This window comes from Citrus clementina, unplaced genomic scaffold (assembly GCF_000493195.1).
Source record: "Citrus clementina cultivar Clemenules unplaced genomic scaffold, Citrus_clementina_v1.0 scaffold_5, whole genome shotgun sequence".
Classification (NCBI taxonomy): Eukaryota; Viridiplantae; Streptophyta; class Magnoliopsida; order Sapindales; family Rutaceae; genus Citrus; species Citrus x clementina.
Window position 1 is genome coordinate 34,266,856 of NW_006262201.1, and position 26,066 is coordinate 34,292,921.

At 35.2% G+C, this 26,066-nt stretch overlaps 4 protein-coding genes across 6 annotated transcripts; 3 read left to right on the plus strand and 1 right to left on the minus strand.

The window, feature by feature from the left end:
* Positions 1 to 2,129: 2,129 nt before the first annotated feature.
* Positions 2,130 to 6,198, minus strand: LOC18041950 (eukaryotic translation initiation factor 5B). The gene is made up of 13 exons (XM_024183833.1): positions 5,674 to 6,198; positions 5,381 to 5,546; positions 4,704 to 5,269; positions 4,491 to 4,598; positions 4,295 to 4,395; positions 4,082 to 4,166; positions 3,889 to 3,984; positions 3,727 to 3,792; positions 3,479 to 3,538; positions 2,762 to 3,346; positions 2,548 to 2,670; positions 2,291 to 2,410; positions 2,130 to 2,195 (listed from the first exon to the last, which is right to left on the minus strand). The coding sequence occupies exons 1-13, from the start codon at positions 6,196 to 6,198 to the stop codon at positions 2,130 to 2,132; spliced, it is 2,667 nt and encodes an 888-aa protein (XP_024039601.1).
* Positions 6,199 to 8,931: 2,733 nt separating this feature from the next.
* Positions 8,932 to 14,778, plus strand: LOC18041951 (chromatin assembly factor 1 subunit FAS1). Of its 2 annotated transcripts, none has more exons than XM_006433514.2 (12): positions 8,932 to 9,544; positions 9,645 to 9,744; positions 10,268 to 10,415; positions 10,495 to 10,618; positions 10,969 to 11,336; positions 11,418 to 11,732; positions 12,619 to 12,700; positions 12,783 to 12,911; positions 13,380 to 13,775; positions 13,973 to 14,116; positions 14,209 to 14,248; positions 14,357 to 14,778. In XM_006433514.2, exons 1-12 carry the CDS (start codon positions 9,107 to 9,109, stop codon positions 14,518 to 14,520), a joined length of 2,448 nt encoding a protein of 815 aa, XP_006433577.1. In that variant the 5' UTR covers positions 8,932 to 9,106; the 3' UTR covers positions 14,521 to 14,778. The 2 variants fall into 2 exon arrangements, with proteins under 2 accessions (XP_006433577.1, XP_024039648.1); XM_024183880.1 differs by having other exon boundaries at positions 10,331 to 10,415.
* Positions 14,779 to 16,699: 1,921 nt separating this feature from the next.
* On the plus strand, positions 16,700 to 19,583 carry LOC18043101 (stearoyl-[acyl-carrier-protein] 9-desaturase 5, chloroplastic). The gene is made up of 3 exons (XM_006433516.2): positions 16,700 to 16,999; positions 17,224 to 17,683; positions 18,245 to 19,583. The coding sequence occupies exons 1-3, from the start codon at positions 16,863 to 16,865 to the stop codon at positions 18,809 to 18,811; spliced, it is 1,164 nt and encodes a 387-aa protein (XP_006433579.1). The 5' UTR covers positions 16,700 to 16,862; the 3' UTR covers positions 18,812 to 19,583.
* A 3,098-nt stretch (positions 19,584 to 22,681) lies between these two features.
* Positions 22,682 to 26,042, plus strand: LOC18042892 (stearoyl-[acyl-carrier-protein] 9-desaturase, chloroplastic). Of its 2 annotated transcripts, XM_024184153.1 has the most exons (4): positions 22,682 to 22,868; positions 22,962 to 23,079; positions 24,532 to 25,036; positions 25,147 to 26,042. In XM_024184153.1, exons 2-4 carry the CDS (start codon positions 22,964 to 22,966, stop codon positions 25,705 to 25,707), a joined length of 1,182 nt encoding a protein of 393 aa, XP_024039921.1. In that variant the 5' UTR covers positions 22,682 to 22,868; positions 22,962 to 22,963; the 3' UTR covers positions 25,708 to 26,042. The 2 variants fall into 2 exon arrangements, with proteins under 2 accessions (XP_024039921.1, XP_006433580.1); XM_006433517.2 differs by having other exon boundaries at positions 22,682 to 23,079.
* The last annotated feature ends 24 nt before the right edge of the window (positions 26,043 to 26,066 follow it).

Sequence of the window (26,066 nt, forward strand, 5' to 3'; positions counted from 1 at the left end):
CCTTGGTTTGAGCTTGTATTTGAAAAATGGTCGGTCATTTTTTCCCTTCATGTTCTGCAACGAAATACCTTGTTGCTGTAATAATCCAATTTCCTGAAAGTTTGGGTTTTGAGAATTGCGTCTTCTTTTCTTGAAAATTGAAATGCAGTAGCGTGAGACGTTGTTCAGCACGCAAACACGTAGAACGTGCACTTGACTATCCAATGATGCCGATTGTTACATACGATGGTGATCACAGTCACGCCTTCGGTATTCATGATGCACCTGCTGCTATGGTCCTCGAGTCATCTTAGTCAACCCATCCAATGGCCAGAACCAGCACTTCCGAAAGATGGAAATTGGGTGGGGGCAGACCAGGCATTCAGTACCGCGCTGAGATATTCAACGTAGATGCTGTTGGGGTATGGCGTGTCTACGAGAATATTGGTAAGCAAGGTTACTTTGGCGTTTTTCTTTTTTTTTTTTAATAATCTACTGAAGGTGGGGGGTTAGGCGAGAGCCCCTTATCTGTAGATTATTAAAATAAAAATACAATTACATATCGAAGGGCAAATAAGAAGGTGAAGATAATTAATTAATGCAAATATCCAGACTTTTGTTTAAGGAGATTCAAGAAGAAATAGTAAAACGTGTAGAAAATGTGGATTTTGGTGGGAGTTGGATCTTGCAAGTAGTGGTTCGTTTTTTTTTTTTTTTAATTTTTAATTTTTATTGTTCTTATACTCGAATGGAATTTTGCTTTTCATATGAATTGTATGTGGTGGTAGTGGGGGTGGATGTTGTAGGATGCTTACTTTATTTTATCCCAGTTTCCACTCAAATTATGTGCAATTTTAAATGAGAAAATGGGGGTTGCAGTCAATGGGCACAGAAGAATGTTTGCCACTTTAGATGCCTATTTTAATTATGATAAAAAACAATTAAAAAAAAAAAAAAGTTGAAGAGAAGGACAAGTCTTGGTGGTGGTTTTGTCAAAGTTGCAATTGGCGTATGTTACTTGGTTGCTTTTAGAATAAAGCGTTAAGCGATATGTTTCTTTTTAAGGCTTTTCCGATAAAGCATTTGTGGGTTGTAACAGTGACCCCCACTAAAAATAGAGAGAGAGAGAGAGAGAATACATTGCAAAACCAAAGTGGCCAGTTTTCCACTAATTGCTTACTGTTCTCATGCACTTTAGAATTCATTATTGCTTTAATAAGGATTAATCGCATTTGCTTGGTTATTGTTTTGCTGGAAGAAAATAGAGTTGATAAAGATGGAAGTTCGGAAGGCACACTTGCTCAACAACATACATGGCTTGGCACATTTTGTAGCTTGAACCTTTGGCCGTATTTGAGATGTCATATGTTACTGTTCTCTCTTTTTTTCTTTCTTAAATTTATTTTAAATGAATCATTGGCTGTCCAAGGTACTTGTCGCAATTTAAAACTGCCAATATGTTCGTTTGGCTTCAGGCTGTCAGCTGGTAACTTTTTTGAATTATTACGTGCACAGTTCATTGCTATATGGAATCTGTTGGAGTCTAAACACATTTATTTGTTAGCAATAGTTTAAAAATCTGTTCACCTATAAATATGAGGGTGGTGTCTGTCTTTAGAAGAAAAAAATTAGTCTCTAGAGACTTGAATTCACATCCTCAAAATTAGGATTTGATGCATAAAAACAATTCACATGATTCTATCACGATAGAGAAAATGCCTACAGTTGAATTTTTCATTTAGATTCATAGTTTTTAAATTATAACGATAGCCTTAAAAATGGGGCTGTTTTTGTGGACACAGGGTGATTTTATTTGTCTAAGATTTATACAATAATATTGAATGCTCATTTATATCATCTAAGATTTATCTACATTTTATTGGTCCTTTCTTTTCTCTGCTCTTCACACACCCAACTCCCCCCCCCCCCCCCACCCACAAGAAAGCATCAATTTCTAACAAATGAAAGATCAATAAAATCCCAGAATTTGGAATCAGTATCTGAAGAAATTAAAAGATTCATGTTATTGATTATCTCAAAGTATCTATGAAAAATTTATTAACAAAACTTAGGATGAAAGAAGGATCGACTGCATTATTCCAAGACCAGTACTCAACTGCACAATCGTTCATAGCACAATATTCATCACTTTATGGTATCTTAAAAATTTTCTTCAGCACCTTAACCAAGTTCCAGTCTTTACGAGACATATCATCCTGAAAATTTGAAGCAACCGTAAGCAGACCAATATTACTGACATTTACCCTGTTCAAATAAATGAAAAAAAGCAGCAAAGTGCAAATTATTTTACCTTATAATAGGCTTTAAGTAAATCAATGGACCTCCTGGAAATGTGACTGACAAGTTCATCACCAACTCCAAAGTTCCTAAAAAAATTTTTTTGCATCTCCTCAGAATTGCCTCCTTCTATCTGCAAGACGATAAACGCATCCAGTTATATCAACTCCATCAAGCTTAAAAGAAAATCACAGCACTCATTCGTACAAGTAACCTTTATCCTAACAAAAGCATGCTAGAATATACCACAAAAGTGAGATCATCACGAACCTTGATGGATACTTCCTGGCCTTTCTTGGCAACATCAACAGGTTTATCGTTGTTCTTTATAGATGCAACTCTGCCAACATCAATAAGCTCATTCTCTCGAGTAAAACAAATTGGAGTTCCAACCTGTACAGAAATTGGATAAAAGACATCATTAGAGATGATGAGCTTGCCACAAAAGAGCAAGTAACCCAAAACGGAGATACGATAATTATACCTTTACCATGCCTTCAAGAACAACAATCCCCAGTATAACTGGATCTTTTCTCCTAAAAATGAGTGAAATCTTGAGAACACATGGGAAGACTGCATCCGCAGCAACTTCCCTCTTCTTCATCTCCATAACATTTTTAATATAAGCTTCAAATTGATTATATAAGTGATAAATTGTATCAGCATTGAAAATCTTCACACCCAGTTTATTTGCAAGTTCCTGAGCCTCCGGTGTCACTTTAAGATCAAATGCCAAGATAGCCGCATACTCCTTTTTCTTGTCAAGCATTATGCTGGCCGTTACTACATCCTTCTTATGCACAGGACCTATGCTTATATCCCTAACAGGAATGCTCATTTTTGAGGATATGAAAAATGCCAGCAGTGCTTCCAATGAGCCCCAGGTAGATGCTTGCATACAAACTCCCTCACAAGTTTTGTCAACCTTGCTCATGACTGATTTCATACCTTCTGAAGCAGCTTCTGTGACAGATTTCATCTCTTCCATAGCTGCTTTCTTGACGTCTTCCAAGTCATCATTGGGACCAACCACATACAGACTAGTGCCTGCAATAGCATCCTGGAGGCCCTGCATTATGATATAAAATCTCTATGAAACAGAAAATTCTTTTGACTCTTTGAAGCAGAATAATTTGCCACTTCATGGAGTTGCAAAACTAAAATTGATGTTAACAGCTCTGCTCTGTACGTCAACAATTACCTGAGCGGTGATCTTAATACCCTGTGCAGCCTTGATTTCTTTATGATGCTGATAAACACCCTGAAATTAAACAGGCATTGAATCATCGTGATAATCAAAAGAGTAAAGATATACTACTTTTGACATAGCCTATTAGCCTTTGGTAACATGAACAAATTCAAATTTTGGAAAAACTGGATGCAAAAACATAAGGAATATAGGATGCAATCAGAAAAGGTGAAGTCAATTGTAAAAGAAATCAAAATTACCTTAACACGGAGTTCCTTCATTGGATGTGGAGTCAATAAGGCTTGAATTTTAGTATCAATAGGTTCCTACAATGAAAATTTTGTTCGTGAGATATAGAAACAGCATTTTATTAGAAATATGCAAAAGAGGGATTTTCAGATGCTTGCCTGTAAACCACAGACCACAATTTTATCTCCTTCGTGAAGCACCCCATTAATTAACACAACATCAATTGTTGTCCCGTAGCCTTCACATACCTTTACCTCCAATATTGTACACTGATTATGCAGATCCAACAGAAAATAAGAATTCTCATATTCACATGACAGTAAAGCACTTACATTAGGTGAGTAAAAAGAAAAAACAGACCTGGACTTCATTTCTGAAGGCAAGTTTCTTGACCATCGTTTTCTGAGTCCAATTAACCAGTACTAATAACAAATCAGGAATGCCTTCTCCACTGTATCATGGCAAACAAACAATACAATCAGGATAGTCGCAAAAGTTAATTTAAGATGATTAATATTTTGCAGTTGAAAAACATGCAAAAAGTCATAATAGTGCTAGACATCAAATTTTAGCACATGCCTAATAGCACTAGTAGGTACAATACTGAAAGTCTTTCCCATTTCTTTGTTTTTGTAGTATAATTCAGTATTCAGCCCTTGCTCCTTAAACTGAGTGATTATCTGACAAACCAAAGAAGAGAAAAGGTAAGAATATGAAAGCAAAACAGGCAAACCAATCAAAAAAATAGTTAAAGAAATGGCTGATTGTATTAGACATTTCTTAGCCTCATTTTAAATTCATCTTCTACATCTTTAGATTGTTGTTCCAATGCTTTCTTAATAGGTGCATTCTTGCAACTTTTCCACCCATAGAGTTTGTCCGCCTAAGAAATTAAACGGATAAGGAAAAGGAGAAAAAAAATAATAACCATCAACTGAAAAAAGAACAGCTACTGCAGCGCAGTGATGAGACAACACATTGAACTTACCTTGCTCAATGCAATGATGAAATCCACACTCCTCTCTTTCAAAAGATCAAGTGATTCTATAGTCTGTGGCTTTATTCCATCCATAATGTCAACAACTAAAATTGCAATATCGCAGAGACCTGGACCCCATGATCTTAGATTAGTAAAAGACTCATGGCCAGGTGTATCAACGACCAATAAACCTGGAACCTTCAGCTTTGCATCAGCGTTTAATTTCTCAGTTCTTTTCTGTATGTTCTCGACCGGGAAATATGTCGCACCAATTTGTTGTGTAATACCTCCAGCCTCACCTTCCTGAACATTAGTACCCCGGATACAATCCAGTAGCCTTGTTTTACCAGCATCAACATGGCCCAAAATGCAGCAAATTGGTGAACGAAGATTTTCTTCTGCCTGTTTAAAGGTAGCATCTGCACTAGGTGTTTTATTTTTAGCAGTAGCATCTTTCTTCCTTGTCTTGTCTGCAACCTCAGGTTGGCTGTTCTTTGTCTCAGTATCCTGAGAATTCTCTGGCTGCAGAGGAATGGCTTTCTTGATAGCAAACTTTGGATTGGCAACTGCAGGACCTGTAAAATAAAATAAAAAATATATAAGCACCGAAATGAAAAAGGAAAAGGATGCAAGGGGAAAAGCATCAATAGCTACTCAAAAGGAAAACACAAAGCAATAAGTCTCACCTGCATCATTTGGAGACAGTACACTACTCTTTATCTTTTTCTTCACCTGTACAGAATCAACCTCTTCATCATCAAATGTATCGTTGAAAGTAAAAGTAAAATCATCCATGGTCTTTGCATCCCATTCCTCATTGGTATCTTCTTCTTCTTCTTCCGGTCCAATTTCCTTGGAGGCATCAGCAATTTCCAGATTATTTTCCACAGTAAAAAATTTCGTCCAACTGTCACTGTTTCAACAGAATCAACTTTGGCGACATTTTTTGCTGCTCTAGGTGCTTTTTATTTGCTTTTACACTCTCCTCCACCTCGGCATATTGCTTTACTGCATTGGCCTGAAGCTGGTTCCTCCTAGACTCCAATTGTCGTTGTTGTTCCCTCTGCTTTGCTTTCTGTTTCTTCTCCTTTTCCTTTTCCTTCTTCCTAAGCTTAGCCTCTTCAGCTTGCCTATCAAGTTCTTCTTGCCTCTTTTGTTCTCCTTTTTCCCTTAGTCTCTTCTGAATGGCATGGTTCCGTCTATCAATTTCCGCTCTAATAAACTCTAACCTCTTATTAGGTGCTTTAATCTTTTGGGGTTCTTCTGCTTCAGTTTCCATCTCTTGTTTTTCTGCTGCAGCAGCTGCCTTCTTCTCCTTTTGTTTTTCTTTCCTTTTCCTGTTCCTATTTGTTCTAGCAGACTCCTCTTTCGGCCTAGGCTGAGGCCGAACCTCAACCTTCTCCTCTAGTGGAGGAGTGGCAGAAACTTCCATCTTTGAAAACTCAGCGAGAATCTTGTCAATGTCGTCTTCTTCTTCAAAAAAAGTCCGCTTCTTTTGACCCATTTAATTATAAGTCTCTCAAAAACCTGATAACAGATCAAAATCAAAGTAAGCAATTAATTGGCATATATCTACAAATAAAGCACTAATTTAGGGACATAAGCAAAAAAGAGAGGTTTCTTCACACATTATTAAAAATACAATAAAAATGTAATAATAGTAATAATAAGTACAAAAGATTAAAATACTAATCGATAATATTCATATTTCGCATTTTCTTATGTTCATTTGTTTCATTATGAATTCATAATATCCCTTATAACTATACATTTTTTCTCCTTCACATGAATGCAATTAAACTGTCGCACATGTACCAGATTCTCATCTAATTTGCTTTCCCCCATAAAGAAAAAAAAATCTCGTCTAATTAACCTCGTAAATTCATATTTCATAATGTTCAAATAGAAAATTTTATTATTCATCAAATTCAAATTTTAAATTAAAATAACTACTTGCGCATATGAGAGTACAGTACACCCTAATTTCACAAATATCATTAATTAAAACCAAACATAAATATAATGCATGAAGATAAACACATTAAGAGGGAAATAGAGTCAGAAAGCAAACTTGAATCGGTGACGAGGACGGTGAAACAACGGCAGCAAGCGAACTTTCAGTCGATAAAATATCAGAATGAACCCTAACGGCGTAACTTGCATATTGTGTAAAAACGAACGATGAGCAATTCGACAACGAGCTAAAGCAAGAAAGAGAGTCGCGGTAGCAGGAGTGCGATATTGAATATTCAAAGTCTAGCAGGTGAAGGCTGGTATTATTATAGGTTGGTTTCCCGCGCAGTGGTAGGATTTGTTCTTTGCAAAAGTATGCTCCTTTTACTCCAGTAAAAGTAATTTGACTAAAATATCCTCCATTCAACTTCTTTTTTTTTTTGAAAAATTATCGACCATATACCCTTAAATGATACTAATATCAAACGTGCTACAACACTTTTCAAATATATTATTTGTATACCCTAAGTTGAGACAACACTTCTGTCGTTCGTCAATCCGTTAACTGTTGTTTGCAAGCGCTGATATCATAAGAGTAATCTAGTCTTTTTTAAAAATGACATGTCATCTCATTTACCTAGTAAATAATGACATGTTATCCCATTTATTGGATAATTGTTAATAATTACTTAAAAAAAGTTACTTTACAATTGAATCTACTCCTCCAAAATTTAACCTAAATTTTTTATGATCTACTCCTCCAAGCTCCAATTGGAATATTTTATGGTATAATATGTATAATTGTAAATAATATGTTGTTAATAATTTTTTATGGTATAATATGGATATTTTTTACGGATAATTGTTAATAATATGTACTATTAATAATTCAATATCTTTTTAATAAAAGATGCATTGTTAATAACAAAATTTAAAAAAATTGTGTATTGAAAATTTACGTTAATTTTTGGGGTAAATTTATATTTTTATCTTATTTTAAGTTTCAAGGGCGAAATAGTCAATTTGGCACAGTTCTATTAACTTTCTAATAGAAGTTAACGGATTAGTGGATGGCAGAAGTGTTTTGTCAACTTAGGGTATACGAGTGATACACTTAAAAAATATTGTAACACGTTTGATACGGGTGTCATTTAAGGGTATATGGCTGATAATTTTTTTTTATATACAAACAATAAAAAAAATTTTCCTGCTTCATTTGTCACATCGATCTATTGTCAAAATTGCAATAAACATATATCATTAGTGCGTATACTCTCCCTCGTATGATGGGAAGGTAATTAGGGTCGCATTAAACTAAATAATTAAAAAGTTATAAATTTATCATTAAAATATTTGATTTGAGTAGAGCTTCTAACACCCATTTTTAACTCTTAAGAAACCCCAATTTTCATTTTTACACCTTTTTGTTTTGCAAAACTACAAAATAAGACACAAAATTATAATTAAATTTCACTATCATTTAGAATAAAATTTATAAACATACTTGTTCATAATAAAATCATTGTTATTAGAATTTAAATAATTTATTTCTTCATTATTTTGATTTTATCCACAAAAAATTAATCATATCATAAATTAAGATTAATAAATAGTTAGGATCCGAAGAGTTGTAAAAGTTATTTTTGTTAAATTAAATTTATATTTATCTTTTTATGTAATTTGAATAGAAGAACTATGCTTACGAAAGTGGAGTGGAATGATAAAAGGATTATTGTAGGGGTGTGAAAAGTATTACTGAAATAATTGTCATACGGTGTCGTTTCAGGCCCAGTCTTATTGTTTAAGTTTCATACGGTACTGGGCCGAAATCCCACATTCTAGTTCCTCTGGGAAATAAAATGTTAGCTGTTTTAGAATTGAAGAGGGTGTATGTAGTTTATATATAATATACTGCAAATGTAGCCCAAGAGGAGCGCTCTTGTTATCTTGACATATACGTGTCAGTGATTAGTTACAGTTTCCACCAGGCGCAACGTTAGAATTTTGCGCGGAAAATTAAAACCCAAAAAAAGGCAGCGCCAAACAGCTCTAAATTAGGAATCACTTTGGAGCCAAATTGTATTCCCTTAGTGGCGGGAAAAACGAAAATAATAATTTTTTTTGAACACTCAATTAATAATAAAATAAATTAAAAAAATAAAAACAAACGCCTTTGCGCTGTGGCTTCCACTCAAAGATTAAAGAATCCCATCCTTTTGAGTTTGTAAAAGAAATTATAAAAAAATAAAATAAAATAAAGAATCCCGTTAAACCAACCAAAAAAAGTTAAAAAAGAAAAAAAAAATCGATGAAATGTTGAAATCAGAGAGAAGAATAAAACGCCTTTCTTGTTTCTGACAAGACTATCATCTTCTTCTTCCAACTGTAACCCCAAACCCTAGATCTCGAAAACGCCGTCGTTTTTGGTCGTTTCTTTGTTTAATATACTGCCCAGGGAAATGGCGGATACGGCCACAATGAGCAACGTTGAAGATCGGCCGAGCAAGACACTGAAGCGTAAGAGAGCTTGGTCGGCGCTCACTGGGGAAGATAAAGAGAGTCGAATCAGACGGTTAAATGAAGAAATGAAAGGGCTTTTCGGGTACTACAAGGAAATGATTACTAACCAGAGGTTAACAATTGATTTGAGTGAATGTGCTGGCTCGTTAAATGGGATGGTGGCAGCGTTGATGGAGGAGAGTGAATTGCCGCTGACGAAATTGGTGGAAGAGATTCATGTGAAATTGAAGGAGAATGGGAGCGAGAAATTGGGTGTGGGTTTAGCCGCTGTGAAAAGTGCGGTCTTGTTTGTGGGTCAGAGAGTGATGTATGGAGTTTCCAATGCTGATACTGATATTTTGGAGGATGATGCTGAGGCTTCTCTTTGGTGCTGGGAGGTAAAAGTTTTATTTCTAAGGGCTTTTAGTTGCTGGGTATTTTTTGGTTATGTATAAATCATTTTAGTTAGTTAATTGATTTTGCTTGCAATTGTTTTAGACAAGAGATGTAAAGTTGTTGCCGAAATCTGTACGTGGATCATTGAGAATTCGGCGGACATGTAGAAAGAAAATTCATGAGAGGATTACAGCTGTTTCTGGTAATCCATGTTTTATCCTAGTCTATTGTGGATTTTATGACATGATTAGAGGAAAATATGTTGTTGGTTTTGATGGATACTTCTTAAATTATGATGGATTTTGTCACAACTACACAGGTGGGCTCTGTCTTTTATTGCTTGTGTGCAATTTCTGTACTAGTATTTTCAGTTTTATTTGTGAGCAGTTGTCATTGACATAATGAATTGGTGACGGTGATGATTATCACATGGCATTGTCTAAATGATCATCACTTGAGGTATTTGACCTATGGGCAATGCTTGATGATATGAGTTTTGCCCAACTTCTGTGGCATATTTATCTTGTAAATTTAATTGGCTACTTATACTCTTAGATGGCTTCATTTATTGTCTTTAATTTGGAATGATATGCGCAATTTCTTATTTCTATCCAATTTTTGTATTGATCCACAGCATAGTAGGGACACCCTTCTTTTGAGATGTTCTTAAATCACGTGGATTTATTCTCCCAATTTAGGTTACTGACACTTTTAGCTTATTTTAGCAATGATAACTGCGCTACAAAAGTCAGAGAGTGGTCCTAATTTCATAAATGATCTGATGAAAGCATCCGAGAAGCTTGGTAAAGTGTTAAGCGAGGCAAGTATACGTGTGTTAGTGGATAGCACGTTGAAGAAAAATGGTGCAGAAATGTATGTACTTACAGCATCTCTATCAAGTTTTTTCATTCAATTTTCTTTTCCTCTGTTGAAGTTTTCATTATTGTTGCAGAGTCGAGAAGGATGCAAAGCGAGAAGAGAAAATTCTTATCAAACAATTGGAAAAAAACAAACGAGAAGTTGAAAAGGAGAAAAAGAGAATGGACCGTGAACAACAAAAGGAAAAATTGCACAGTGTAGGTGCAAAATTTTCAATCCTTTTACAAGTGTTTGGTTGCAGCCTCTTTCTTGTGTTTTTTGGCTTTTTGACATGTTGCTTGAATCCATTTAATTCCCCCATAAAGATCTAAATGGTTGAACCAACTATGTTTTGTTTGGTTTGAAGGAGTATACTGTGGCATTAATATGTTATATGTTTTTTTTGATCTATCCGGATGTGTAAATTGAACAATTTGATGCACTAAAGTACTGTTTGAGAACAATTTGATGCACTAAAGAACTGCTTGACATGATGGATTATGTTGTTCCCAACTTAACATTTGGTAAGTTTATCTGCTTGACATTTATATTATGTGATATATATCAGGAAAGGGAGCTAAAACGGTTGCAAGAGGAAGCAGAAAGAGATGAAAGGCGTCGTGAAAAAGAAGAGGCTGACATTAGGAAACAGATAAGAAAACAGCAAGAGGAAGCTGACAAAGAAAAACGGCACCGTGAGAAGGAAGAAGCTGAAATGAAAAAGAAACTTGCTTTACAAAAGCAGGCCTCTATGATGGAACGCTTTCTCAAAAGAAGTAAAATTTTGACTTCGTGTCAGAATGACGAGTCTTCTCCTAGAGCAATTACTTCTGTTTTGTTGAGTAAGAACAGTGAACAGTTGCCTGAAGCAGTTACTAAGCTAGTGGACTCTACTCTTTCATCAAACGATGAGATCAATATTGATGATATTCGCAGGTAGATTGCTATCTTTTTGTTGGCCTTTTGCCGATAAATTTAGTTTTGTCCTTCCACTTTTAAGATTGCTTTTACTTTCAGGTCTCACCTATCTTCCTGGCATCGATTTGGTCATTTTGTTCGTTCAAATCGAAATCAGCATTGGGGAATTCGTAGAAAGCCTAAGACTGAACTTTTTAAAGAACTTAAGCTTACTAATAGAGGTTTAGGTCACGATGATGATTTGAGCATGGAGAGGTCAGAAGATCGATGTGAGGCTCAGACCGTGGATGATAAATCTTGCATTACTAGTTCTGATAGTTCTTCTGCTATTACCAAATGTAAAAGGTGGAAGCAGCTATTGCAGTTTGATAAGAGTCACAGACCTGCATTTTATGGTATTTGGCCCAAGAAAAGGTAAGCTCCTTCATGACCCTTTTATTGTTATTTTTCACATGCCTATTATAGTCTGCATTTCAATGAAGCATGTCTACTTATTAACATGTTCTGTGATTCGTCTCCTTTGAGGTTTAATGAAGGTATGCTTTGGTTTTGTGATAATGAATAACATCTTGGATAATTTGCTTGTTTGCTGGGAAAAGGCATTTTCTTTAGCTTAGGTTGTTGATAGGCGGAAACATCAAGTTGGAATGTGGATCTCTCTAGAACTTTTTTTGGCATGTACCTTGTTATGTATAAGGAAAATGAAAGCACTTCCTAGGTGTTCTCTGGCATAGCAAATAACCTTCTAGAGGGGACAAAACATCATTGCACTCATGGCGCTTTATCTCTTTTTCCTGGAAAAGGTCAATGTAATGCGCGTATGCATAATCCTCTCTTGCATTGTTGTCCACGCAGTTGCAATTAGTATTCAATGGCGGATATATGTTTTCTTATACTATGTAGTGAGGACAGGAATTAATGGTTTTACCAATAAGATTGTACTATCCAGAGAACCTATGAATGAAAAAATTTAGGTGGTTAAACTGAGAGTTTTCTCCTCTAATTAGCAACTAAATAATTCCATGGAATCATTTAAGGTGTAGCATTATCTGATTGTTTAGCTTGGATTTCTCTTTATTGGTGACATCTCACTTCATTGGTCATACTTAAAATGCACTTTATATGAAATGGAATAGAAAAGCTTTAGTACTACTGTTTTTTTGTGGCCTTGTGAATTAGCATTTAAGTGGAACAATGGGACATATTTTATTAGGTTCATTTTCTTATGACGGTGGGAATTGATTTTAGCTGTGTTACCTTTTTTTCCCCTTTTACATCTTACCTGGGAGAATTTTTTCAGCCATATTGTGGGACCACGCCACCCTTTAATGAAGGACCCAGATTTGGATTATGATATTGATAGTGATGAGGAATGGGAAGAGGTACTATAAGTTTTTCCCCATTTTATATTAAATAATTATACGATTTCATCAGTTACATCCAAATGCCATTTTCACTGTACAGGAGGAACCTGGGGAAAGCCTATCTGATTGTGAAAAAGATGGTGATGAAGAAGGTTGTTCAAAAGCTGATGATGAAGATGAATCTGAAGATGGCTTTTTTGTACCTGATGGTTATCTCTCAGAAGATGAGGTGAAAAATTAGATCTCATGTAACTTGCCTGATGGTTTTGAGTTATTTTAGTCACTCATAGCCTGTTGTTTCATAGAAGGCAAACTGTCCGGTTATGTGTGCGTGTGTGACCGCTACCACTAGTCAAGGCCCTAGTTTGATATGAGAGTAGGATTTGATCCCAAAATCTCGTGTACAACTGCAAGAGATCCAACCAGCTAAAGCTAATTGGCACTCGTATCCATTTACAGATAAAGCTAGGGAGCATATAGAATTTTTGGTTCTTGTCACTGGACACCTCATGTCCATAATGCATGCACTTCTCCCTAGAGATGATGATTTGCCTGTAATTTCAGTTGAATCCTCCTCTCAGATACATCTTTCCCTAGAGCCCATGTTTAATAACCTTTCATTTTCCCCTTAATATTTGTACATACCCAATAACATCTGCAAATAAAGCTTTTCATGTAACTTTGTCCTTACATGCAGGGTGTACAAGTTGACAGAATGGAAATTGATCTCTCTGCTGAGGATACTAAAAGTTCACCTAGCTATAAGCAAGAGTTAGAGAGTAAAGAATCCTGTGCATTAGTTCGGCAAAGAAAGTATCTAAGCAGTTTAACAGAGCAGGCTCTTCAGAAAAATCAGCCCTTGATTATATTGAATCTAATGCATGAAAAGGTCCCACTTTTAATGGCTGAAGATCTCAGTGGTACTTCTAATATGGAACAAAAATGCTTACAAGCTCTGAGCATTCGCCCATTCCCTGGTGACCTTCATGTGGAGATCACTGTTGATATCATGGATGCTGAGAATGAAAAGGATTGCCTATCAAATGGCAAGGGAAGCACAACACTGATTTCAGAATCAGATTTGCCTGCAATTGTAAGTTGCATTGTTGATTCTTGGATTATTACGGGACATCATTACATGGAATTTTTGCATAACTTTCTACTAAAAATTTAGATTCATGGTACTATCTTAAGTTTTAAGGGGCTGTGTTGTCTTCTGAAAACTCCTATCTTTTTGCCTTATGACAATATGATGATTGGAAGCTAATATAATCTTTGTGGATTTTTCAGGTATCTGTTATACAGTCATGCTCAACAAATATGAATAAGATTCTAGAAGCTTTACAGCAAAAGTTTCCGTCTATTTCAAGAGCTCAGTTGAGAAATAAAGTGCGGGAGATATCAGATTTCAACTTCACAGAAAATCGTTGGCAGGTTAGTTACCAATTTCTGTCCATTATTCCCATGAGCTTGTTACTGATGAAATGAGATGTGCCAATCTAAATGGTAATTATCTTGTGATGTAGGTCAAGAGAGAAATTTTGATTGAGCTTGGCTATTCTCCAGGTATGAGAAGTTGAGAACCTCATTATATTCTTCATCAGGTCATTTCATCATCTGATCTAACTATTTCCCTAAGATTAATCTGTTTTTTTTTTTTCCTCCGACTGGCAGATAAGAATGGAGGAAGGGCAAAAGGTATTGCTACCTTTTTCTCAAAAAGGTGCTTGCCTCCTGATGGTAAAAGTCTCAACCCAAATGAAGCTTCTCCCTTGTCATCCCTCAAGCCAGGTTCTGCCGTTCATGGACAGCATGGTTGCACATATAATGGACTATAATGACCTCACTCATGTATTGGCGCTTTAAACCTTTTGGCTCCCTCTTATGAGTACTTCCCCTTGTAAACTGCAGTAAAAGTTTTGGTTTCAGATGCTGGTGTTAAATCAGATGGGGCTACCTAAAACTTCTTTTGGTTAGTGTATAAATCTGGCTTTTGTACTAAATTATATGATAACTGTTCTGTGTGCATATATCATGTACGACGGGTTGTTTAAAATTTTACAAAAGGAAACGCCTAAACTTATGTCTTTTTAACTTGCTTCTTTATTGTAGAATTTTATATGTATATGCGATTTGAGATGCTATGACAGTGTGGTCTACTCAATTCGCATTGAAGCTTGAAGCATGAAAAATTTCGGATGCACAAACGGTCCAAATAAACCTGGCTTTTAAGTAACTCGAAGTAAATAAGAAATGCGTTAGAATACCACTCAAAACTAAAGTATGGGCTTTTTCACTGAATAATATCGAGCTTTTAAGAAAAGTTCTCGTCAGGAGGACAAAACCTCATATTTGATCTTAGCCAAAAGGGTATGAACTTGAAGCAAAAAAAGGAATCATGAAACATGACTTCACAAAATAAAGAATTAACTTCCCTTTGAGTTCTGACTGGTCTAAAAACAACTACTCTATAAGATAAATATATTGTAATAATTAAACAGAGAATGTAATCATTTTGTCTTATTATAATCTAATATAGTTTGTGTTTTTTTGTGTTGCCATTTCTAAAATTACTCTTACAACACACACAAAAAACACACGAACCTTGATCTTCAATTCTTCACCATTAGGATAGTTCGCAAATTTTTAATTCTTTACAGAACCTTGATCTTGTACTACATAATAATACAGACTGGAAAAATGCATCTTCAATTATTTTGATAAGATATTTATTGATTTAGATTCAGTAATAATATCATTTTTTATCTTTATTTTCAGAGAATTATCATTGATAATTATTAAATGAGAATAAATAGATAATTAACTCTTACCTGTCTAAATTTTAATACTTGTGTTGTGTGAACCAACTTCTATTGAATTGTTACCATATTATTATTTTACGCTGCTTTGTGCTGTGTCAGTAGGGATGGCAAAAATCCCCACGGGGATGGGTACCCTCGGGGATTTTTCCCAATCGGAGAGGGTATGAGGATAATTTCATACCCAATTTCTTATTTGGGGAGGGGATGGAGAAATTTTTTTACCCAATTTCTTATTCGGAGAGGGGACGGGGATGAGGTGGAATCCCCATCCCCTACCCATTTCTCCATTTTAATTTTTAATTTTATTTTAATTTTTTAAAATTACTAGTAAATAAATAATAAAATTATAAATATTGGTAAAAATAAAAAATATTAAAATATTTATATTATTAAACTTTTAGGTCTAATTAACTAATTAAAGTCCTAAATTTTTATTTAGGACATTAAAAAGATCGAGTAGATTCTATTAGCCAAACATTTTTTTTTAAATTTTAATATTCTTTAAATATTTTAAACTTAAATCTATTTTTTATTTATTTTTAGATGTTATAATTGCCCACAACGAATCACAATTTTAATATCTAATCTAATATTTACTTTTGATTTGCTCTGATTTAACTATTGTGTTGTAAATGGAATAGTCCACATTTATAAAGTGCCCACGCCACCATTGAGAAAGTTAATTTTGAATCTAAATTCGATTTTATTTGTAACAATTTTGTATTAATTATTAATTTGTTCATGATAGTTTGTAAAAGAAGTTTGTATTCATTGCATGTTGCGTTACTTACTAATTTAATGTATGTGACTTTTGTAATAGATATTAATGTAAGATATATTTCGAATTTTACTTTTATTTGAATTTTTTATTTTAATATAATTAACTCAAAATTAAAAAAAAAATGTATTAGTTATTCGGGGATCGGGGATCGGGGACCATCGAGGATCCCTTGTTATTATTCAGGGAAGGAATGAAGATTTTCTCAAATAATTCTGATGGAGATAAAAAAGAGATGAAACATACGCAAAATATCAGGGGATGGATGCGGGGAGATCGGTCCCCTCCCCGTTGCCATCCCAATGTGTCAGTGTGGTTTCAACTTTCAAGCAACCAAAGCCAAAAAAGACTATTGAACTAAAATCAAGGTAACTCCTAGCCCAGGGAAAAATAATTCATAAATTAGACACCCGAAATTAGACCATTGTTTTTTTAAAACTTCGAGACCACTGTTTTGTAGAGCGTTACACACTTCTACTTTTCTATATATATATATATAAAGGTGCTCTCTGGGTCTCAGCGGTTACACGAAGAAAAAAATAAAAAAGGTTCAGGAAAATCCCAAGGGTGAAGAGAAAGAATGGCTCTGAAACTAAACACACTCTCCTCCTTCGCATCAAAAAAGCTCCCTTATTCTCAGTCTCACCGGAGGAGCATCATCAGAATCAGATCATCTCCTCCGGTGATGATGTGCTCTGCTCTTGGTGCCAAAACTAAGTAAGTTTATTTATTTACTTTTAATTATGATTTTTATTGTCATTTTTGTACACAGACCAAGTTGCTTTCCGCTAATATCGAAATGTGTACTTTTGCATAAATACAGTCTGTGAAGTAAGTGATCAGTTTATACAAATATCTATATATTTTAAAGGGCACGCATGGTTAAGTGATCGGTTATTTTGAACTCAAAATAGTTCTTCGATTGGTGATCATCATCGCAGGGACGTCGTGACGCATTCCATGGCACCAGAAAAAGTTGAAATATTCAAATCGTTGGAAACCTGGGCTGAGCACAACATTTTGATTCACCTGAAACCCGTCGACAAAAGCTGGCAGCCAACTGATTTTCTGCCGGACTCCGAATCATCAGAAGGGTTCTACGAACAGGTCAAGGAGTTGAGAGAAAGATGCAAGCAGCTCCCTGCTGAATATTTCGTTGTGTTGGTTGGAGATATGATCACAGAGGAAGCTCTGCCAACGTACCAGACAATGCTCAACACTATAGATGGTGTTAGGGATGAGACTGGTGCAAGCCTCACTTCCTGGGCAACTTGGATTAGGGGTTGGACTGCCGAAGAAAACAGACACGGTGACCTTCTCAATAAGTATCTCTACCTCTCTGGCTGTGTAGACATGAAGCAGATTGAGAGATCCATTCAGTATCTTATCCGCTCAGGAATGGTAACATCTGTCAATCTTTCTTCTTTACTTCCTTAGTGTCGTACCCTTAATTATAGGGTAAATACTTGTTTAGTTCTTAGGATTTTGGCTAATATTACCTACTTAGCTTTTCTATTTTTAAAAAAATTATTCAAACATTTCTATGAATGTTACTTCCATTTTTATAGCTGTTGAATTTTTTGACTGATATATATATATAGGCAAACGAAAAGATAGAGTATTATTAAGTAGATTTTAATGAAAACTAGTATACAATCGGGATATTTTGCACTTTTTTTAATAAAAAAATAACTGGTCAATTGACTTAAACTTTATGGATGAATAATTTAAAAGAAAAAAAAATCTATAATTAAAAGAGCATTTTACATGTACTCATTTACTCAAAAGTCCAAAATATCACTATTGTTTGTCTGTGTTTCCTGAATTGTTCTCTGCGTTTAACTTGTTAAATTTTAGTAATATTTTGAGTAATTTTTTTAAATAACTACTCTAAAGTGTGAGGACTAAAGACGAATTTATCCATATACTTTTCAAAATTTAATTTGATGTGATCTATTGTAGGACCCTAAATTTGAAAACAATCCGTACAATGGATTCATCTACACATCATTCCAAGAAAGAGCAACATTCATATCACATGGCAACACAGCGAGGCTAGCCAAGGAGCACGGGGACATGAAGCTAGCACAAATATGTGGCGTCATTGCCTCTGATGAGAAACGCCATGAACTTGCCTACACCAAGATTGTTGAAAAGCTCTTCGAAATCGACCCGGACGACGCCATCTTAGCATTAGCAGGCATGATGAAGAAAACGATCAAAATGCCGGCACATTTGATGTATGATGGGCAAAATGATAAAATTTTTTATCACTTCTCAGCTGTTGCACAAAGGCTCGGAGTGTACACTGCCAAGGACTATGCTGATATCTTGGCGTTTCTGATTGAGAGATGGGAAGTGGAGAAGTTGATGGGTCTTACAAGTGAAGGGCGTAAAGCTCGGGATTTTGTGTGTGGATTGCCTTCGAGGATTAGAAGATTGGAGGATAAAGCTCAGGCAAATATGGCTAAGAAAGCGTGCAGTACTGTTCCTTTCAGCTGGGTTTTTGGCAAAGATATAAGGGTTTAATTAAGGGCTTCTTATGGCTGTATGCCTATTTATTAATAGCCAAATTGAACACTTGCCTTCTAAGCAACTTCTTTTTGTTTTTATTTTCGTTTAAAGGATGTTGAGGATTAGTTTATTAATAAATATTAGCGATAGAGGAATAGAGAGTGCAATGGAGCTAGCTAGGGGTGGCCGCCTATGTTTGGTTGGCGAAACCGCGAAAGTACTCACGAGGAGAGTACGAGTCAGGTCGATTCAAAGACCTAGTCAAGGGGGCGATCAGCGTATTCCCGCGAAAGATCTGGACACGAAGCCCACTCACCAGCAGTTATGCTACCCACTCATCAGCAGTTGCATTTCCCACTCACCCACGATCGTACAACTGACTATCGTGGGGGGAGAGAGGAAGTCGGTAATTCCAGCTGAGTATAAAAGCCAAGAAGGACGAAGGTAACTAGGTAAGGGGGTTGGACAATTTTTTACTAGACTTCCACATATTTACTCTTGTTAAAATATTCGGTGTTTATTTCCATCCTTTCTTTTCTTTTCTGAACTTAAAGATTTTCAACCAAATTAGTTGTAATTGAGCCACGATTGTTTGTGGCAAAAGTTTTCTCCACAATACCCAATTAATGACTTGAGGCGTTGGAGGGTTTTCACCGGAAAAACATTCGACACCCCTCTAACTGGTTGTTGTGAGCGTGAGTATTCTCGAGGGAGGTGCTCGTGGTCGCACATTTCTTCTCAATAGTGAAACAGCAGAACAAAATCATCTCTCCAGCAACTACAAATTCAAGTGTTGGTGTGACTTTCTGGTCATTACGCAACTTGACCAGAATTCAGCATCAACATTCGGTTTGATTTATATGGTTCAGTTCATGAAATTTAATAATTTTTTTCTTTTATATGAACCAAATTTTATATTTTCACCAAAATGGATTATATTTTTTAAGTTCAATTAAATTATAATTACTAATCATTCATCTTTTATGCAAAAATACTAATAAAAAATATTATTGTATATATAAATTGAAATTTTTCTTTTTTTTAAAAAAAAATTTAACATTGAACCAATTAGTTTTTAGTTTGATTCATTTCAAAACTAAAAATCGATTAGTTCACATTTCTTAGTTTTGACTAATCAAAACAAACCAACATATCATTTCAATTTAGTCAGAGCCGAACCGAATGCCCACCCTTACTTCACGGAGCTTCCCTTAGTGCTTTTGTGGAGCGAAATAAGAGTTACCGCAACTCAATCCTTGCACTCTCAAAAAAAATATCATCAAAAGTAGAGTAAATGCAAGCAATTGAATGTCTCAATCAAAGACGAGGGAGAGATGTCTTTACTTAGTATGTTGTTGGCGAGTTTCATGGTATAGAAGAGGCTACCTATTCCACCATGTTGCCTGTATCGTTAATAATAAAAAAAGAAAAATCTCAAATTTGAACCAATCAAATTCGAACCTAATTTGTTTGATTATTGTGAGAGGAAGGCAATATTGGCCGAACCTAATGGCAAATTCTTGTAGTGACCACATGCAGGCACGTGTGAATCTTTTCGTGACCTTATTATTATGTTGCTTTCTAATTCTAAACAAGGGAAACGGAGCACGCCGCCTGCATGTGGTCACTACAAGGCATATTTCTTTATTAACCAAAGTTTTTTCAATTTGTTTGATTACGCAAAGTTTGTTTATTTCTTTTCCTCGTTCTAAAAGAGTAAGATAAGATAACACAAGGCATATTTGAAATTAACACACATAAGCACGTGATATGTATGTATCATCAAATATAGTTTTTTACGTTTTTCTCAAGTTGGCATACATAAAATAGAAACGCATGTGAAATAAATTTCATGAAAGTGACTCAATAGCATACGTATGTAGCAATGACACATTCATTTCTCACACATAGGGATGGCAATGGGGCGAGGTGGGGGTGGGGATGCCTACCCCATTCCCCACCCCATTAAAATTTTTTGCCTTCATTCCCCACCTCATTCCCCAATAAATTTAATGGGTTGGGAATGGGAAATCCCCACGTGGGGAATGATTCCCCCATCTCCACCCCATTCCCCATTTACTTATTTTTTATAATAGATATAAAAATATGATTTCAATAAATTAAAAATTTTAAAATAAAATCATCACCAGATTATAAAGTATTTATTTTTTAAAAAAATCTTTAAAAATTTGAAACAATATCTCAAAATGATATTAAAAGTGAAAAATATTTAAAGAGAGCAGTATCTTAAAAGAGAAAAAAAAATAATAATGTTTTAAAATTAAAAAATATTGTAAGGTTTTCTTTTATTCATATTCTATTTATATTACATAAAAATTAAAAAAATTATTAATTGACATTATAGTTGATAAAATAAAAATTATTAAATAAGAATTAAAAATATATTTATATATAATGAGGATTGGGGTGGGGTGGGGAGTGCAATACCAAACCCCACCCTGTTAACAATTTAGGGATTACTTTTCCCCCATTCCCCACTCCATTCCCCAAAAATTATTAAAAATTTTTTTCATTTGGAGTGAGGCTCCATGGGGCCCCAAACTCGTGGAGGATTTTGCCATCCCTACTCACACAAGTCTGTGAATATTAGTGTGAAGTAGGGTGGGCAAAAAAATCCGGCCGGGCCCAAGAAAAAAAATCCAGGCCAGGTCTAGGGCAACTATTTTTTAAAAATAAATTTATAAATTAGAGTAATATAATTAAAATTAAAAGTAATTTAAAAATAAAAAAGAAAACTTAAATTCTTAACTTATAAATTAATGATGATTCAAAAAAGTTAAAATTATAATACTAAACTTTTTTTTGTGTTAATTAATTAAAAGAGCGTTTGAATTAGAGAATCCAGTATTTAAAAAAATTAAAATTATGAGCTTCTATTTGATTTATTTATTATTTTACTTTAAAATATTTATTTTTTTTAATTTACCTGTAATTATAATAACTTATTAATTATTAATTTTTTTCAAACCTACAACAATTAAAAAAATTTTAAAAAATAAATAAAGTCCAAATGCAGCCGAAGCCCTCTCGCTAAACGTAAAGTGCGTTTGGGCCTGAACTTAAAAACATCCGACCCAAACCTACTGTTTGCCATCCTGAAGTGTATCGATTTCAACTGTCTCTATGAGATCCTATGCATATGCCGGCTAATTAAGGGCGATAATTCATATCTTATACTTGTTCAAAATTCTCAACTTGAGAAGGTGTCTCATCGAACAAGCGTCAATTGGACAGCAGGATTAGTCGCGGTAGGTGTGGTGCATGCTTTGGACTTTGGACTCTGGGAGGGTCCAGTTGTTGGGTGTGGGCCAACCTAACACAGCTTGGCTGGGTATAACTTAGTGGATGATTTTATCATTTTCTTTAAATAAACTAGTTGATGAATAAGAACTCAAAAAAAAAAAAAAAAGACCACTTTTTTCGTTCAATTTTTTGTTATTGAAATATAATTATATTGATATTGAGAAGGTATTAACCACTAGGTAAATATTCTTAATAAGATGAAATTGTAAGGTAATATAATATTAATTAATTAATTAGTAAATAATAATAATAATAATAATAATAATATAAAAAAAAAAGGCAGCGACCACTGCTACTGGTAGTAAGCACAAAAGCAGACGAAAACAAAAGGAGGTTCGGCTAATGGCCTAAAGCAATGCATTTTGCAAAAGGACCCACGGGAGGACGCACGTAGCGAGTGGGCCATCTCAAATAATCAAACAAAGCGACAAAATCCACGTTTCGCTTCCTCAAGATTCGACGGGAGATCGCCATTTCCTTTCTTTACCCCCAATGTTTCCCATATATTACCATAAGAAGGACAGATGGCAGGTGTGAAATTGAAACCAAAAAGCAGTGGCGTCTAAGAAGAAGCTCTTTTCTTAACGCCGCTGCCTTTTGCCAGCCTTTTGTGCGCTTTGTCTTTTGCTATATAATAAACAATCGAAAAGCAAGTAACGCAATTCCCTCTGCATTGCCCTTTTAGCCTTCTCTTCGTGTTCGGTTTCATTTCTCCCTGTTTTGTCTTGGCCATTTCTTTGACACATACGTACGTAAATTAAACTTTATTTTTTTTTTTTTTCAAAATATCATCGTCATCTTCTTCGATAAAAACGATATCTTTTGAAATAAACATTTACAGCAATGGCTTTGAAACTGAATCCAACAACATTCAGCTTCCCGTCGTCATCATCATCAATCCGCAAACACAGATGTTCAAGAGTCTTCATGGCATCCACTCTTCCTCCTGCTATCACCAAGTCAGTATTTTTTTTTCTTTTAATTCCTCATTTGCATTTTAATTTGGCATGAACACGATCAAATATTCGTATTGTTATTTTTCTTTATCATTATACTGATCTGGGTTGTTTGTGTTTTATTCAAAATGTTTTTTTTTCCACTTCGTGGGTATCAGTTATTGGATTACGAACTGTTTCTTGAATGATTTTATTGATCTGGGTTTTAGTATTTACTATTTAGTGCTATGTGAGCTTGATATTGCTTTAAATCATTCGTGTCTTTTCCCTGAATTGTATTTGTCTTTTTGTGTAAGATCATTGAGATTTTTTAGGGTCGGGTCGATTCTATTTTGCTTTTGCATTGGGATTTGATTCTTGCATGTGGCTTCAAATGGACGCCCTGTGTTTCTGCGTCCCTGTTTCTGGATGATGATGGAATTCATTTTTCTGCTGTTCTAGCCCGGCATCATTTATTTATTTATTTTTGTATCTTGTTCAATGTTTGCTGAATTTTATATCTCTTGATATTGTAAGGGGTTTTTTATATGCCTTGTTGCATGTGGGCCTTTCTGTTTGTCTTTTTTTTATTGTGGGGACTATTTATTTATTTATTTTTCATAGATCAGAGTTAGGTGCAGTTTTGTGAGTTAACTTATTCTTTTGGAACTTGGTCGTGTTGGTTGACTGGCTTTATATCTATGTATATGTGGGCAAGAATTCAATTAATCTATTGTCAATTACTCTTTGGTGGGAAATACATGCTTGTTTCAGTGTAGTGCAAATTTTTCATTGGAACTTGCTTGTATTATATGAGGCTCTATCATTGCATAGAGATTCTAATTTCCTTTCATCTCGTTTGTAGCTATTTCCATCACTCACTCAATTTGAAGAGTAATTTGTGATAACACAAGGTTTTGTTGGCTACTTTAGCAGCTAAGGAAAGGACTTACGAATTGCTTACCATTTGTCACACTTCTTATTGCCATCATGTGTATTAAGGGAAAAAAAAAATCAGCCCTTTTCCCGTATGATATAGGTGGTACATATGTATTTTAATATAATTGTTTTATTGTATTACAATTTCCTCAACTCTATAGATGGCCAGGGTATTAATATATGGTTGTGAAACTTCCCTGTTTAGCTTATACCAGTTTTTTTGTATTTGGTTACTAAATCCTTGACTTTGCTGTCAATATGGTAGTAGTTGGTGTTTATATGACGCCTTGGATGTCCATTTTTTTTTTTTTCAATCATCCCTTATCTATTGCTGCTCAGCCTGTTCCAGAAGACATAAATAATAATAATAATTAAAAAAAATGAAATAATCTGTTTTTTGTTCCCTTTTGTTTGCACCAATTATTGTTCTATTTCCCTGGGTAAAAGCCTCTTAAACCCCCTCCTAGTGAAATATATTTCTAACTTTCAATTAGAAACTTCATTTATGCTTTTTTTGCTGTGTTCTGCTGGTTACAGAGAGGTTGGGAATCTTAAGAAGCCGTATTGCCCTCCAAGGGAGGTACACGTTCAAGTAACTCATTCTATGCCACAACAAAAGATGGAGATATTCAAATCTTTGGAGGGTTGGGCTGAGGAGAATATCTTGGTGCACCTAAAGCCTGTTGAGAAATGCTGGCAACCCATGGATTATCTGCCGGAACCTGAATCGGAAGGATTTTATGAGCAAGTCAAGGAGTTGAGAGAAAGATGCAAGGAAATCCCTGATGACTATTTTGTTGTATTGGTTGGAGATATGATCACAGAAGAAGCCCTTCCTACTTACCAGACAATGCTGAACACCCTAGACGGGGTTCGAGATGAGACTGGTGCAAGCCTCACTTCTTGGGCAATTTGGACTAGGGCTTGGACTGCTGAAGAAAACAGGCATGGCGACCTTCTCAATAAGTATCTCTACCTATCTGGACGTGTAGACATGAAGCAAATTGAGAAGACAATTCAATACCTGATAGGATCAGGAATGGTGAGATTCTCCTTTCCTATTACTAAATTCTATATAAGAGGACAAGCTTCTTCTGTTGTCTATGCTTTGCACTTGATTTTTCAGTATTTATGAGTTTGTTGTTTTCTTAGGATCCTAAAACAGAAAACAACCCCTACCTTGGTTTCATCTACACTTCATTCCAAGAGAGGGCAACATTTATCTCCCATGGGAACACAGCCAGACATGCCAAGGAATATGGAGACTTGAAACTTGCACAGATATGTGGCATCATTGCCTCTGATGAGAAACGCCATGAAACTGCCTACACCAAGATTGTGGAGAAGCTCTTTGAAATTGATCCAGATGGCACTGTCATGGCTTTAGCTGATATGATGAAGAAGAAAATATCAATGCCCGCCCATTTAATGTATGATGGCCGGGATGATAACCTATTTGAACACTTCTCAACAGTTGCCCAGCGGCTCGGAGTCTACACTGCAAAGGACTATGCTGACATTTTGGAATTTCTGGTGGGTAGATGGAACGTAGAAAAGTTGACGGGTCTTTCGGGAGAGGGCCGTAAAGCTCAAGATTTTGTTTGTGGTTTGCCTCCAAGAATTAGAAGGTTGGAGGAGAGAGCTCAAGGAAGGGCCAAGCAAGCATCCGCTGTACCGTTCAGCTGGGTGTTCGGCAGAGAAATAATTGTTTAGGTGCTGCAAGGGGAAGAAGGGTGCAACAACGACACAAGTCATCATTAAGACACAGTAGTACTATTAGCCAAATAGATGTTTATGTATGGCGTACTTAATAATAATGGTGATGTTTTTGTAGATACATAATTTCTGGTTGGTTTCGTGTATCTTCTTTAAGACTTGTTCTGTAATGTTTAATCAGATGTTGAGAATGTGTAAGCTTTTAATTCTCCATGATCGTTTTAGATTTTAGCTTTTTAATTAATTCACCAACGCTGACATCATTATTTTCTGCTTTTTGTTTGGACAATGTTAGTTTGGAAATGGAATCACTTGCTGGAATTATGCTTCCATATTTGTCGAATAACTGGATAATA

Excerpts from the sequence above, each read along its gene's own strand:
- LOC18041950 (XM_024183833.1), bottom strand. The coding sequence starts at position 6,198 with ATGGGTCAAAAGAAGCGGACTTTTTTTGAAGAAGAAGACGACATTGAC. Across the intron at positions 4,599-4,703 it reads TCATCATTGCATTGAGCAAG|GCGGACAAACTCTATGGGTG; the intron begins GTAAGTTCAATG and ends TTAATTTCTTAG. Across the intron at positions 3,539-3,726 it reads TGAAGGAACTCCGTGTTAAG|GGTGTTTATCAGCATCATAA; the intron begins GTAATTTTGATT and ends GTTTAATTTCAG.
- LOC18041951 (XM_006433514.2), top strand. The coding sequence starts at position 9,107 with ATGGCGGATACGGCCACAATGAGCAACGTTGAAGATCGGCCGAGCAAG. Across the intron at positions 10,416-10,494 it reads AAGAAAAATGGTGCAGAAAT|AGTCGAGAAGGATGCAAAGC; the intron begins GTATGTACTTAC and ends TTATTGTTGCAG. Across the intron at positions 10,619-10,968 it reads AAAAGGAAAAATTGCACAGT|GAAAGGGAGCTAAAACGGTT; the intron begins GTAGGTGCAAAA and ends GATATATATCAG.
- LOC18043101 (XM_006433516.2), top strand. The coding sequence starts at position 16,863 with ATGGCTCTGAAACTAAACACACTCTCCTCCTTCGCATCAAAAAAGCTC. Across the intron at positions 17,000-17,223 it reads GCTCTTGGTGCCAAAACTAA|GGACGTCGTGACGCATTCCA; the intron begins GTAAGTTTATTT and ends TCATCATCGCAG. Across the intron at positions 17,684-18,244 it reads ATCTTATCCGCTCAGGAATG|GACCCTAAATTTGAAAACAA; the intron begins GTAACATCTGTC and ends GATCTATTGTAG.
- LOC18042892 (XM_006433517.2), top strand. The coding sequence starts at position 22,964 with ATGGCTTTGAAACTGAATCCAACAACATTCAGCTTCCCGTCGTCATCA. Across the intron at positions 23,080-24,531 it reads CTTCCTCCTGCTATCACCAA|AGAGGTTGGGAATCTTAAGA; the intron begins GTCAGTATTTTT and ends TGCTGGTTACAG. Across the intron at positions 25,037-25,146 it reads ACCTGATAGGATCAGGAATG|GATCCTAAAACAGAAAACAA; the intron begins GTGAGATTCTCC and ends TTGTTTTCTTAG.